General features: G+C 40.4%; 1 protein-coding gene across 14 annotated transcripts in view; it reads left to right on the top strand.

The window, feature by feature from the left end:
- Positions 1–15,468, top strand: part of Dock10 (dedicator of cytokinesis 10) — a 243,697-nt gene that overhangs the window by 68,858 nt on the left and 159,371 nt on the right. Inside the window, exon 1 of one of the 14 annotated variants that reach the window (XM_021197704.1) lies at positions 11,729–11,972. The exons of 12 other annotated variants lie outside the window; for them this stretch is intronic. In XM_021197704.1, the coding sequence (XP_021053363.1) occupies positions 11,886–11,972 (87 nt within the window). In that variant the 5' untranslated portion in view covers positions 11,729–11,885. Of the gene's footprint in view, positions 1–11,728; positions 11,973–15,468 lie in introns of those variants that run through there. One more of the 14 variants, XM_029538338.1, reaches the window with a different exon arrangement.

Here is a 15,468-nt window from a genome sequence, read left to right as displayed (position 1 = left end):
GTGAGGGCTTCTAATTGGAAATTGTCTTTTTTTTTTTTTTTTAACCAGCTATCAACAGAAACTAAAAATGAGAAAATAAAACAAAGATGTTTCTTTTTCTGGCATCAATCTACTTGAAAGTAGATAACAGCGTTGTGTTACTTAAAAACACAAAAATATAGACTATCAAGCATGAAAAGGGCTTTAGGACAAAGACATCCAGGGGGACAACTGTTTACCCAAGGTCACTCGGCACGGAAGTGAATGAACTGTAGCTATGCCTAACATTCGGTATGACCCACTGATAGACTCTGTCTGAAAGAATTAAAAGGAAGTGTTTTATCAAAGGCTGTCTCCACTCTGTAGCCATGGATTCTGAAACACTTAAGTAAACACAAACCCAAAGCTGGTTTCTGAATAGACATACCTGAATGACAATTAAAGTCAGAGGAACGCCAACTTTAAATCATGCCAGTGAGCTTTGGATGTAATCTAAGTACTCAATCTCCTTTCCAATCTATTGCATCCTTGCATCAGAGTGAGCAGATTAAATGTCCCTTTGTCAGTGTGCTTTAATACCTGCCCATGTCCTTGAGAAGTTATGGAAAGAGTTTAGGGGAAGACAGAAAATAAGATGTCATTCCCTTTGTCCTGTTCACAACATCAAATTGGTAATTATAATGTTGCCCCTTGCTGTATACCAGTAGACAACCCAGCATAGCATAAAGACCATACTGTTTATTGGTCTGGCCATTCCCAGACCTTGGTTAGGCAGGAAAATAACCATGAAAAGATAAAACAGCATATGATATTGGTTAAAGGGTGGCTTTCTTCCTTAGCATTTGAGCCTTTTTGTGTGGGATGAAGGGAGATTGCTGAAAGGGGATAATTGGAACCTTTTGTAGTTGTGCATCATGGGGGTTTTAAAATGAAATAACAGTGTTGGCAAAAGGCAAGGAGCACAAAGAAGTCAGCTATCAAGGGCGTGAGTGTGCAGGGGTAGCCCGGTCACTTCATCTCATTATTTGTATCTATTCCAAGTGCATCTGTTTCCACTTCTGTTCCTGTCACTGCCACATGCAAAGCACTTGCTATCCTTTTGGTGTCTCCACCTCTTCTGTGCATTCTAGTGGTCAGATCACAGATGTCTAGAACCTTCCTATATCCCTTCCTAAATACATGCCATAGGTACCCAGATTAAAACCACCCCCTCAAAGGCATTTTCTCATTGAACATGTTCTTAAATCCCAGGCACTGTGCTAAATGCTCAACATCCAGTGAGGTAGGTATCAGGGCCCTCTTCATGTTAGAGGGTGACTTATCCAGTCATCCAGAAAGTGAGAGAGGGCGTCCAATTTAAGCAGGCTGATTTATAATCATTGTAATCTCACAGTGGCAAACACCATGCTCCCTTCTTTATCCTGACTCTTTATCCTTCATCCAACTTACCTAGATGTCTAGCTTGTGTCTCATAAGATCTCATCTCATATCAAAGGTTTTAATGGCTTCCAGTCTTTTCCCAGTAAGACTAGAGGCATACAGAGCTCCCAAACAGAAATACGAATTCAGAGACTCGGTGAGTGGTAGTTTGAGGTGTTGTGGAGACCAGTAGTCCAGAGATTCTTTCAAGTGAGTCAGTTCAGCATTTAAGAGATACTAACTAAGGTTCATCTAAAGAGACTTACCCACTATCACCCAGATGCACAACCTGAATGCTGTTAATCGGAGAAACACTGTCTTGTATTCCAGCATGTGGCACACATAGGCTGCCTCTCTTCCTAGGGAAGCTCTGTTGTGTCTGGAGATGGTAGACTATCACAATGGAAGAGAATTGTATCATTGGCAAGAGGAGGAAGATGCAAATGGCCGCTCCTGGGCAGAAAGATGCATCCTTAAACATCCCACAATAGACAGGATTCCCCTTGACTGGAATGAACTGGTCCAAAACATCCAAATGTCAGTAATGAAGTTTTAGAAAATGTTATTTAGATAATAACTTAGAGAGACATGACAAGCATAGCCACCTTTATTAAGTTAAATGCAGAAGAATGATCCATGAAAAGGAGAGGACATGAAATCAGAGGAGGGTGTGACAGATAAAACAGGCAGCTAGGGAGATCTGAGGCACAGATTCTTATGGCTGACTTTACTCCAGGGGTTTCTCCTCACTCACCCCAATATACAGCACAATGCAACTGGTTTGTTAATTTTCCTGACTGAGAGTACACTTGAAAGGGAACACTTGATTGTGTAGTGAGTCTTAAGTCTGGCATAAATAAATAATTTGTATAGGGAGGTGGTCTCCACAGGAACACTGCTGGGTGATTGTGGCCTAAAGCACTGTTGGATGAGCTCATTTCCTGGTCACTGTTTCTCAAAGTGCCGTCTATGCAGTATCTGTAATGAACATTAGCAAGATGCTCAGTATAACAGGTAACTGGTTCATCTACTAAGGCCCTAAGTAGGAATGTACTTCTTTAGCATCTTTCCATTTGTACATATAATGGGAAATTTTCTTTGGCTCTCATTAAAATGGTGACTATAAATCCACTATTTTGCACTTGTTTGGAATCTATTTCCCATAAAGAATTGGGCAGGTAAATGAAATAGGGTGTATAAAAATGTGTTATTGGCTCTTGATAAGTTATTTCTCTGCCATGAAATGAGCCAATTCAATCCAGATTAGATTTTATTAGATGCAGGTTTATCAAAAAGCTTCTTCCCAAGGACTGAGGCCATCGAAGTCACCATAGGGAAAAAGAAGAGGGTGGATGGGAAGCAGGGGAAGAAAGAGAGAAAGGACACAGTACAGAGAGAGAAGAGAAAAAAGAAAGCCGAATGTGTGGATTAAATAGGGAAGAACCTGTGGGAGAAGGGCATCCCAACCTTTGGGCTGGAAAGCTCAGTATTAGGGGCAGGGTATGCCAGGTAGGGACTGAGGGATGCTGGGCGAACCTGGAGGCCAGGTCTGCTTTGATATATAAAATATATACCTCAGATCCTTGTCCCTGGGTCTAAAGCCAAACATCTCTTCTTTCTTTGTGTGTGAGAGAGTGTTTGGGTATGTGGATGTGTATACTGACTACTCACACATGTGGGGTATGTGTGTGTGTGTGTGTGTGTGTGTGTGTGTGTGTGTGTGTACACGAGCACACACGCGCATGCAGTTATGGAGACCAGAGGTTAACTCTAGGTGACTTCTTCAATTGCTTTCAACTTATATGTTGAGACAAAGCCTCTCACTGAATCTGGAACTCACTGATTCAGCTAAGCTGGTAGCCAGTGAAGAATGTCACCCACTCTTTAATAATGACTGTGGAAATCACATTATATACGATAAAACCAATTATCAATGAAAAAATTGGTTCTTCAGGATACAATAGGGCAGGTGTAAATATGAACCTATAAAGACTGTGACAGTGTGCTCAAGACCTATACAAGCTCAATGTAGACAAAATCCCAACACAGAGGAGAGGAACTGGGCATGACGTTCCACTTCGAGCTGAAGAGTTCTTAGCATTTGATTGCTTCTCTGAGAGAGAGAGTCAGTGTTTTTCTGTGGAATGATACCTGATAGATCAGTGACACTCCACAGCAGGCCTCATGCCCAGAAGTAGTCAGCCAACACAAACTGGACTAGACAGACTTTTAATAGAGAAGGAGAAGACAGAGACAGAGGTAGGGACAGGGACAGAATGAAAATGAAATTAGGGAAGTAGGAATGTGTGGGAATCTGAGAAAAGTTGGGGGAGGTGGCTAAAAATGGTCAAAATATATTGTATGGAATTCTCAAAGAATATAAAAAAAATTTTAGGAAACATATAACTCAGGAGAAGCTTCAGGTTCTTTTCCAAGATGAAAAGGGGAGGGGGAGGAAGGAAGGGGAGGATGGGGTGACGAGGGAAGGGGGAGGTGATAAATATACAGAATACATGATTTTAGCAACTAATTATTTTTAAAAGAAAATTATAGGTTGTAGAAGGAAAAAAAAGAGTACTGTCTTTGGAATAAAAATGGAAGAAGAAGCTACGCAAAGAGTTAGCAGCCCGGTTCTTTCAGGATAACCATGGCAAGCCAACTATCGGCGTTAATATTAGCCAGAGGCATATTAATCCCACGTCATGGTCTTGTTGAGGTTATTGTCATTTCATTGCTGCTACCCCTGGTGTCTGAGGATAGAGGCAAATAGGTGTGAGTTAGGTTCTTATTTCCATAACAACAAATGGTTGGGCCCTAGAGTGTGCCTGTTTTCAGTAACAGACCAGCCTGATACTGGACACAATTAAATATGCATATCTCCCTAAAGACGGTTGTTACCCATAGAATGACAACCCCTATTCTTTATAATAAAGCATCAAAACATTGTAAGATTAATGATAAATAAACTCTAAAATAATCATTTTAGCAATATGAGGTAAAATGTATAAAGCTACAATGTTTTTTTTCTCAGGCTGGAAATATATGACCAGTGAGAAAGCCCATGAATGTGGATATGTAATCCCTTCTCTGCTAAGGAACAAATTTCTTACCTTCCTTATATTCTACTCTATTGTGGGAAATATTAAAAAAGAGAATCCGCACATTCCTGTGCTAGTGACGGCCTGCCAACTCTCTGAGGCTAGCCCCTGTGCCAGGTGATCTCACTTGCTCACCAGTACTTCGAGGCCACAAGGCTCCCACCAGGCCATCTCTAAGATGGGCCCCCCAAGTTCCTCTTGCTTTCATGTAACGTCCTACGCAACCCCAGTTATCCATCTCAACACCTAATTTACAAGATGTCAATACAATAATTTCAGAGCCAATTGATAATGATAAAGCTTTAATTATTCTAACCTTTTGATAGCACCATGCCGGTCTCCATTCTGGTTCTCTCTCTCTCTCTCTCTCTCTCTCTCTCTCTCTCTCTCTCTCTCTCTCTCTCCTCCTAGCTCTGCCTCCCTCCCTTCTCCTGTCTAATCACGAGCCTCCCACTGCTCTAATGTGATTGGACAGGGAAAATCCTGCAACCCTACCCCATCTATCCTGACTCAATTTTCACCTGCTGAATTCTATTCAAATCATAATATGAATAAATATCCTTATAATGAGATAAATGTCTGAATGTAACTGGATAGGTTACTATAAACTATTTTAATGCAATGAACACATTACAAAAATCATCACAACTGATCTTTCTACACACTGAGCTAGTACACTATTCACAGAAACACAACACGCACACACCATATGCTTAGATTCTTATCTTGTGATCCATCCTGCATGGGGCTCTTTATTTTCCTCAAAGGCACAAAAAACTTCATCCTAAAAGCATATTATTTGAAGGAGAGTTACACTAAAGAAAAAAGATGGCATTCTACCAGCACTGCATCCTACCAACGTCGCCCACTAAAAGCATCATCGTTTGTGGGAGGTTTGGTTGAGAAAGCTGTGCTGTCATTGATAACTCAGAACTGTGAAGCTAAGTTGAACTTTCACACAAGAAGAATAGGCTTGAGTGCTGGTAACAGGAATAGAACTTCTGTCTGGGCCAGGGCTCCAGTGCGACCACCGAGGATGAGGAAGTATCTCCTCATTGCTTGGTTTCCTCTAACTGTGCTGCTTGACGGCAGACAGTGCTTGCAGGTGCTCCAAGGACCAGACTGGGCTTTCTCTGTGATACAAAAAAAATAAAAACCCAACAACACTACCACCGCCACCAACAAAAACCAATGCAGTGAGCTCCCAGTAGGTAAAAGGAAGATCAGAAAAAATATATATATACATGCAAGATAAGCTCCTCTTCAACACTAAGGAAGTAATCAGTAGGTCCTGCAAAGCTCAAACAATGATAATACAGATTGGATGCAAATAAAGAAGAGGTGGGTACCACAGGTGAAAGTGCTGGTAACCCGTGTTCAGATTCAGCCTTGCAAACCTGTGTGGCCTCGTGTGTAAACATATAACTTTCAGCCCCCGAGGTTTCAGTTGTTCTAAATATTTTCGTCCTTTTCAGGAAGTGGATTTGCAGGCATCTATAAGACATTATCACGCTGCTGTGCCAAGTTTAGGTTCAGTGATGATGTCACTAGCAAATTGGATAGCCTGACTCATGGGATGCGATCATGACCGACCCTTTTAAATCGTAACATCACTGAGCATGTGAAGGAATGCTCAGTGATGTTCCTTTTTCCTCTAGCTGATTGCCTTTATGGTCTGCTCGTGCATTTGATGGTCCCTGTTATTTCACTTCCTCTCTGCCTATTCCCCTTCTTTGCACATGACTCCTACAGATCTCACCTTAATTTCATTGTGATGTTTTTCCAGTAAATGCTCTACAAACTAACCTTCCACTTACGCGCACTCATTTTCAGCTCAGCAGAAACCCGGATCCCACCTAACTGCTCAGTGGAAACTATGTTCAGAGGCCAGGGGTTTTCTTCACCTACACCCCCTTCTCACTAGATTCTTCAGCTTAAAAAATACTTTGAAAAGTTAAACACACAAAAGGTCAGACGCTAGCTGAGGTGGATGAGAGCCTTCAGGTGTCTCCCAAGGAAAGTCAAATACTAGTCTTTCAGGGCTGCTGGGACAGATTTTTGAAGTCATGGGTTAAGGTTACGTGATGGTTCATTTTAAGCGTCAGTTTGCCACAGCCAAAATTAAAGAGGAAAGGAAGCCTGGGAAAGAGCCTAACAGAGAAATTTACATGGATCAGGTTAGCCTGTGAGCATACCTGTGGAATATTTTTCTTGGCTGTTAATTCAGGTGAGAAGAGTCATTTTAAGCATGCTATTTCACGGCAGGACCCTGAACTGCGTAAGAGAGAGGTAAACTGTGGCGGCAGCAGCAGCAAGCAGGCAGCTTGGGCTCACTTGTTTCTTCTTACATTTGACTGGGGATACTGATGTGACTAACTCTTAGTTCTGCCTTGACTTCCTCTCGCTGACAGACTGTAGGCTACAGTCAAAGCCACACAAACCCTTTCCTCCCCTGTGTTGCTTTTGGTCAGGGTACTTCATCACAACAGAAATGAAACTAGAACAGGTTACAAGATGGCCAGAAAATAAAAGAACTGTGTGGATTACCATAAAAGAACAAGATTTCCTTCACGAGGCCTTAGACTCCCAAGCATCTTCCTGTCTTAGAACAAGAGAAGAAAGTGTGTTAGAAACATGAAGCAGAACATGAGCCGGTGGACTTCTCAATGTATGAGGGGTTCAACTGCTTCTGACTTAGAAAGGGGCCATTAGCCCAAGGTCACAGGCAGCCTCTAGAGGTTGAGCAAAGCTTGAAATCTCCAATGTCAAGAGGTGAATTTGCCAGCAACCTTCCATGAACCCGGAAACAGATTCTCTCCTGGAGCTTTGAGAGAGGCCACAGAACTGCTGGCATCCAGATTTCAGACCTGTAGGGCTCTGAGAAAGGATCAGTAAGGTCATGTGTGCTCAGATTTTTCACTCTTGAAAACTGAGATGATATGGGGAGGTTGATTTCAGTCTCTGGGTGTGTGGCAAGCTTTTACAAGAGCAATAAAAACCAAAAACAGATTGCTAGCATATTTCCACAAATTTCTGAAGTCTTCATGTATACAGGATTCAATTTCCTTTAAAACATGCTTAAGACCGTTTGTTTTAACTTCTAAACAACTATTAAGAATTGCAAATGTACTTTTCCTGGCTGGACGAATGTATGTCTTTGAATGCATATAGAGGAACACATAGCCCCAAGAGTTTCCTATATGTCAGTTACCTCTATCTATGTTTATTAATTCTTTGAGAAATCCATACACTGTATTTGTATCACATTAACCACTTCCCCCAACTCTGTCTAGATCTACTGACCTTTCCTACCTATTCGTTTTTTGTTTGTTTGTTTGTTTGTTTTTTGAATCCTCTTTTTCTAAAAGCCCCTGGAGTCCCATTTACTCTGGGACATGTGGCCTTCCAGTGGAGCATGGGGGACATACCACTGGACATACATACCTTTAAGGAAAGCTGATTCTTCTCTTAGCAGCTATTAGCTGCCAATAGCTCCCAAGCTAAGGGTAGGACTTAGTGCCAACTCCAATTGCTATGCTGGGATTTGATCTGCCCTGGCTCATGCATGGTACCACACCCAGTGTGAGTTCATAGGGGCAACTGCCTTTCTGAATCTAAGAAACACTATTTTCTTGTAGTCATCATCCTTGAGTTCTTACAATCTTCCTGCCCCCTCTCCCACCGTATGTCTGAGCATTGTGAGCATTGTGAGCAAGGGATATGATAAAGATGTCCCACTTAGAGCTGAGCATTCCTCAGTCTCTTACTCTCTGAACCTTGACCAGTTGTGGGTCTTTATGTTAATTGTTAACTACAGCAAAGCAAGCTTCTCCAATGAAGGTTGGCAGATGCACTATTATAGGGATATAAAATGGCGATTCATTAGAAGGTGGTTTAATACTATGTCTATTTAACAGAACAATAGCAGTAGGTTTCCCTGTAGGGATCATGAGCTGTCAAGCCACAGCATCTCTTACCCAGTCACAGTGTCAATTATGGATTCCATCTTGTGAAGCAGGCCTTAAATCCAATCAGGAAGTGTTTGGCTACAACCATGATATGTGTACCACGATTGCACCACTGGACTTACTGCCAGGTTAGCCATTTCTGTAGCTCACAGTGCTCACAGTGCTCACAGCTGGGCAAGACTGGTGATTACTTATCTCCTCGGATAGCCCACACAGCACCTGCTAGCCCTGGGAAAGCTAGCTAGTAGGGAATAAAGCCTCCAAGTGAATACCAGTTTTATTTCTCCATGTTTTATGACTAGTCAACAACTCCATTCCTGGAACTGAAGTTTTTATTTGTTAACCTCTGGTACCCAGTAAGGGGATCTTCCCCTTACTATAGGATAATTCCCTTTAAACCCTTTTCACATATGTTTATGTGTATATATTTTAGGAAGAATGTGTATATATTCTAAAGTAGTAGGTTTCTCTAGTACTTCTTATCCCTTTCCATGTTCTCTGTTAGACCCTGTCCTCCCAGAACCTGCCCCAATTTAACCCTTACTTTTCTGTTATTCCCCTTTTACCATTTATACCACCATCTTATATACACCTTCCTAGAAAGAAACTTGACACCTAACTAATTTCACGACCTCTAATGGGCATTCCATATAAAACACATATTTCTTAAGATTCAAGGCTAACATTTGTAAGCAAGAGACGATGTGTGAGGTTTGTCCTTCTAGGTTTAGGATATCTCAGTCAGAATGACTGTTTGCAGTTCTACCCATTCATCTGCAAATATCATCATTTTGATTTTAGCTACCTCTGATGCTACATCTCTTCCCAGGCCCTGGATCTATCCTGGACTCAGGTGTCACACAACCATCTTTATATACTTCTTGTCAGAAAGTCTGGGTTTTGTACCATGCTGGTAATCACTGTGGCATCTCAGTATTTTCTGAATTGCCTTCCATCTGCTGTGTTCAGAACAACTGTAAGATCATGTTCTTGGTTCTACGTATTAGTGTCTGCAAAATTCAATTTACTTTTGTAATCTCTCAGTTGAACACATGCCTTTCATTTTCCCATCTCCAGCCTGGTTCTTCCCCACATTTTAGAGATGTACCTTCCTGTCTCCTTGACTCAACATTCAGCATTGAACAGGCAATGAAAAGAAAGAAGCCCTCTCTTGTTATTTCCTTGTAGTGAGATCTATTTCTCTGGCAAGCCAAACTCAGCAGTCAAGTAGATTTCAATGCTAGATATGCTGGTAACCCACTTGGGACTTTTGTTACTGCGGACCTGGCTGTCTTCCTATGTAAGACTAGGGTGAAAATAGCAATAATAATAAACTAACTTCATGGTTTGTATAAGCCCTTGGGCCAACACCCAGAACCTACTGTTTGCTCACCTAATTCCTCAAATTACTTTTTATTTAATTACTAAGTCCTTCTTGATAGGCTCCTCAGAGTTGATGTGATAGATTGATACAAACCCTTGGATTGCGGTCTCTGGATAGTCTATAGCTGCCAAAGGACGATCCTCCTAAAATACCATTTTAATTAATATTTTGAAATCAAATCCCTTAGTCACTATCATTTTCAGACAAAGTACAAACTTTCATGATATTGCCATTCAAACATAATGGATCCATTTCTGTGTTAATTTTCAATCCTTTCTACTCCTCCTATTTAACTCTTGGCTCTAGGTAACCTTGGCTTTTATCCTAATATTCCTAATATTTTGTTTAGTTCTACCCTTTAGACTCTTTGCTAATTAATAACTGCTTATGATACAACAAGCAAGGAAATATATTGACTTTTTAAAGCATTTCCCCAGTTATTCTTATAATTTCTACAAAATAGTGATTATGTCATGACTATTTTACAAATGAGGAGAAGGAGGACCTAAAAAGGGGTGAGCAATTAGTCAAGGCCAGTGATACTGACTACTCGCCCTAGTGAAGGCCAGTGATACTGACTTCTCGCCCTAGTGAAGGACAGTGATACTGACTACTCGCCCCTGGTGCCTGTTCATGCCAGCTGTCCTCATCCTTGCTCACCTTCTCGGTATGCAACTATTACTGAAACCTTCCTTAAGAAGGACATCCCTGTACAGTTCCCACAAGCTTCTGCAAACTCTAAGGGTATCTTCTGTCCAATACAGCTTCTTCAAATGAGGGGATATGTCATAAAGCCCAACAATGCTTAAAAAATGGTGTTTAACCAATTCTTAACTCGTAATGGAATCAAGGTTGTCATGATGAACATGACAGTGACTTCTTCCAAATGGACCATTGGCTTGTCTTAATCAATGGTTCTTGCTTGTTGTCCTTGTTATTTTTGTCTTCTAACACATTTCTGAAAAAGGACTTAAAATGTGACAAGATGCCACAGGATGCTGGTGTGCCCTCCTATGGGTCAGGGTCTACTGTGCTATTGGCTTTCCTCACCTTTGCAGTCACCATGAATGAATTCAGCCCAGCTGAAATCTCCAAATCCACTTTGGTAATGCTTCTCTTTTAAGGAAAGATGTGTTCAACAGCAAAAGGGACAGAGAAATGACACAGTCATATTTTTTCCTCAAGATGGGTACATTGTATGAGCTCTTCCACAGAGCTACAGCCCCAGCCCTCCCCCCCCCCCAAAAAAAAGAGTTAGTTTTAGATTGCAGAAGCTGAGGCATGGGAGGGACTCTAGGATTCAGAACTGTGGTGCCTAAAGAGGAATAGAAGACAGACATATGCAAAGATCAGAAATGGAGGAAGTTGCTTCAGGGTTTCTTGAGATTATTATATGATTCTTATAAGGTACTTTGTCTATTTGTCTAAAATTGTGTGTCAGAAATCTGGAGTTCCATAGTTAGGAAAAATCCACAAATTCATTTCTAGATTTATGATTCCTGCCAGGCTTGGCAGTTTCTGAACAGTGGAGGCTACTCCAGTGAGTGGGTCCATAGGTTCTTAAGAGAGTCTATGAGTGAAAAAAAAAGTTATAAAATACTATTTTCCAGCCCAAAAAATAAAAATAGATCTTACACCAGAAAAAATATTAAATGATATGTCGGCAGACTGCTAACACATCCTATCCTGGGTCTGCCCATGTGCTAGATATCAAAGGTTACACAGAGGCTGAGTTCTGTTTGGAATCATTCATACAGATGCTCAGTGGTCTGTCTTGCTGTCTTATATTAAAGAAGGTGGCTAGAGAGAACATCTGCATGAGAGCAGCGGTTCAACAGCTGGAAGTTAGCTGCTCACAGGAAGTGGTGACTTGTGGGTTTGCCTTTCCTTTCTGTTGAGCTACATAGATGGAGCGTGAGCACTTCCCTTCTTAGGGGAGTGGAGAGATTTGTTCAACCAGCTCAGTGAAGCCTCAGAAAGAAAAGGTGTAAGGACCTCAGTAGTTTTCAAGCATTTTATGACTCGATTTCAAGGCATATGATGAGCTTCCGAGGAAAGGAATTCTGGAAGAGGAGGCGAACAGTGAAGAGAGTGAACCCAGAAGGAATCCACAAGGCTGGTGCTGTATGTATCTGAGCTGACTTCTTATCTTATTGCCCATGCTTTCTCTGAAAAAAAAAAAAAAAAGATATGCTTTAGAGTAGGCTTCTACCACAAGTTACTGGACAGTAGCAGATTCTGTTTGGCTCATAAGTAGCCATTTTTAAAAACTTGAATATTTATTTTGAAGTCATGTTGCTTTCAAATGTCATGTAACTGAAAAATACGGACACTGGATTTAATCTGAACATTACTAGAGGAATAGAAATTCATCTAATGTTATCATAATATTTATATACTGTTATTTCTGAAATTGTTTCCCTTGGTTCTGTTTGTTTGCTTTTAGATTTATATTTTGGTCTGAGTTTGACATTTATATTTCTGAGTTGGACTCTCACACTGTCATCTAGGCTGCTCTGCAATTGCTATGGAGTCTAGACTGCTTTGGGCTTCCAGCAATCCTTCTGCCTCAGCTTCTGAACAAGGGGTTCCAAGCGTGAGCTGAGACTCTCCACTCAGTCTTTCTCTGAACATAGTCTGCAGTTCCCTGAATTAAGACCCCCAAAGGACTTATTTGTTTCCAACTATATTTTTTTAAACATTGATGTTCTATTTTTATCATGCACCACTAATTTACTTAAACATGCTAAGAAAGAATAATTTAAACTGTGAAGGAAAGGGTAAAGAGCTATATCAACAGAATCAAGGAAGAGTATAATGGGTCAGAAAGATTTTATTTTACCATGGAAATGGTTCTTCCTTTTTATTCTTGCAAAATGAATGGAAACTTATGGATGGACACATGTCCTTAAAGATACACATCTAGACTTCTGTAGAACTTAGTCGTAGCCAATTGCCAAGGCACCTCCTGTAACAAGGAAGGTTCCACTGATGTGGAAAAGTTTGCAGCAATGTTATTGAATAGGTCCTTTTCAGAAGGTTGATCATTTCACAGGTCTTCTAAAGTTCTGTTTGACATCTTCGGTGCAGGTGCCCTCAACCTCAAAGTCATGGTCATTTAGGATTTGGACATCCTTATTGTGGGGATTCTTCTGTGTGTTGTAAAACATATAGCAATGTCTCTGTCTCTTATTTATGAGGTCTTGGTGGCAGCTGCTCAGGAAAACAACTCCCATCAAGTGTACTTGACAGGAAAGACTGATTGCCTGGTCGAGAACTGCTTTTCAAGGGGTTTTTTAAAAGAAAAAGAAAGAAGAAAAGGAAAAACCTGATAAAACCAATAATACAAATTTCCAAGTCTAAAAACAGAGGGTTGACTTTCAATCACACACATCAGATGCATATACATATACATACACACCTATACATATATACATGGCTTTCTTTATACTAAAATGGTCTGATGACCATTTAAAAGGGACAACTTTCACTAGCAGTCTGGCCTGTAAGGATGGCATTGTGTTATATATTTATCATCTATCTCAGCAGTATATATCTGCATAAGGCAAACTCAAACAATCATGTCCCTTGGCATTGTTCCTCGGGCATGTGGCCTGGGTTTGCCCACAGAATTTGTTCTCCATTTTTGAGAAATCTGAGTCCACTCGACCAGCTCCATAACAACATCCTCAGCTGTTTATCTTTAGTCTGTTAAAGTAATTGTTTCAAAACTTCTCTTGATGTGTAATAGTTTCAACCTTCAGACCAGTCCAGGGAGCATAATTCTCCAGCTACATCTCTTTCTGTGTTTAGAAGCGCTGTGGGTTAAGTCTCCACAGGATTTACTTTTTGTTTCCACTGAAAGAGACAACACACAGGAGGAGAATGTGTCTATCTTACATCCACCACACATACAGTATTGGCAAGTGGACAGTCCCCAGCGTCTCGAAGTATAATGAAACTAATCACTCTATGAATTATCTTAATTGAATTCGAAGGTATTGCTACTGAGCACCAGGGGAGAAGCAGCCAATAAGGACCTGGTGTTTTCCCGCAGCATTCAGTAGCAATGCATTCAAATTTAATTAAGATCAGTCATCCAGTGATTAGCTTTCTTCTGTGGAAGGCACTTGGGACTTTCCTGCTACAGCTGCCTGGTTTTGGTCTGCCTAAGATAGGGATATCTACTTCCACAGGCTTTCTCTTCTACTGAGGAGAGAACTGTCCAATCCATCCTTAAGTATTATCCTAAGATGTGGTTTTCATTTTGGCAAGCAGACTCCAAGAAAATGAAATAAGTAATTAGAGGAGGCCGCGTGAGGTGGATACCTCAGGGTCATTCTGACTCTTTGTCTTCCCTGCACTCATGTGCAGATTATTTAAATCACTCTAAACCTCTGTTTCCTCTTCTGAGAAATGTTCATCTAACATCCAGACTGTCTTAAGAGTGTGTGTTAGAATTACAAGTGTACCTTCTGAGCATAGTTTGAAAGATGAAAAAAAAAGGTAAAATTATTACTTTTTAAGTATTGCTGTTTCCAAGGGCAAGGAGGAAAGGGAACACAACTGTAGTGCAGGCTTCTTCTCTGTGACTCACTTGAAGCCACAGAGATACAGGGGACTCTGTCATGATCTAAGAAGCAATTTTTGGTAACATGGTTGCTCAGTAAATATAAATCTGGCTTGTGTTGACTGTCTGGTGCTCCAGGTTCACAAAATTCTGTGTGGATGAGATGGGGCTTGCCTCAAAAAGCATGAGTCATCTCCTTTTCTGTGTATACCCAGGTTAGCAGAAGCCCACCCAAATGGAACTTTCCACTGCACATTTATCTCAGCTTCTAAACAGTAAATCACACCCCTAGATTGCCATCAGAGCCTCCTAAAGAGGTGGTAAGGAAGACACAAATCGTGTGACAGAATTCCTCCATGGAGACTTAAGTCATGCTAGGGAATTAAAAACAAAAAAAAAAAGGGGGGGATGCCTTCAAATTTTCTTAACTATTGTTATATATTACAATGAAAGGAAGATAATGAATACTGGATGTAATTGCCACAATTTCCTTCCTTCCTTCTTTCTTTCTTTCTTTCCTTCTTTCTTTCTTTCTTTCTTTCTTTCTTTCTTTCTTTCTTTCTTCTTTCTTTCTTTCTTTTCCTTTGTAATGATCATGTGAACGTTGGCACCACATTCAGTCTTTGCTCTGAGGCAAGTTTAAAGTTAGCTCAATTTCATATTAATCAAGAATACTTATGAAGAACTAGGATTTCTATGTTTTTCAAACTATGTACTTACAGTTTTTTGTGCATTCTGTGTCTTTCAACATTTAGTTAAAGTTGTGAAATTGACTCTATTGGATTTTTTAAATTATTTTGAGGACTTCAGGTGTAGCTGAATACTATAGGGTTTGCCTAACATCTGCTAAGCACTGAGTTAGACCCTCAGCTCCTCAAAAAAAAAAAAAAAAAAAAAAAAAAAAAAAAAAAAAAAAAAAAAAAAAAAAAAAAAAAAAAAAAAAAAAAAAAAAAAAAAAGAAAGAAAATACAAACCATCATTCCAACCTTCTTTAAATGAAAGTGTTGGGAAGCTTAGCTTATTTTCCCAACTTTCAGATGCGTTGACCAA

Source organism: Mus pahari, chromosome 5 (genome assembly GCF_900095145.1).
Source record: "Mus pahari chromosome 5, PAHARI_EIJ_v1.1, whole genome shotgun sequence".
In the NCBI taxonomy this organism is placed as follows: Eukaryota; Metazoa; Chordata; class Mammalia; order Rodentia; family Muridae; genus Mus; species Mus pahari.
This window is presented reverse-complemented; position numbering and strand designations above follow the sequence as displayed.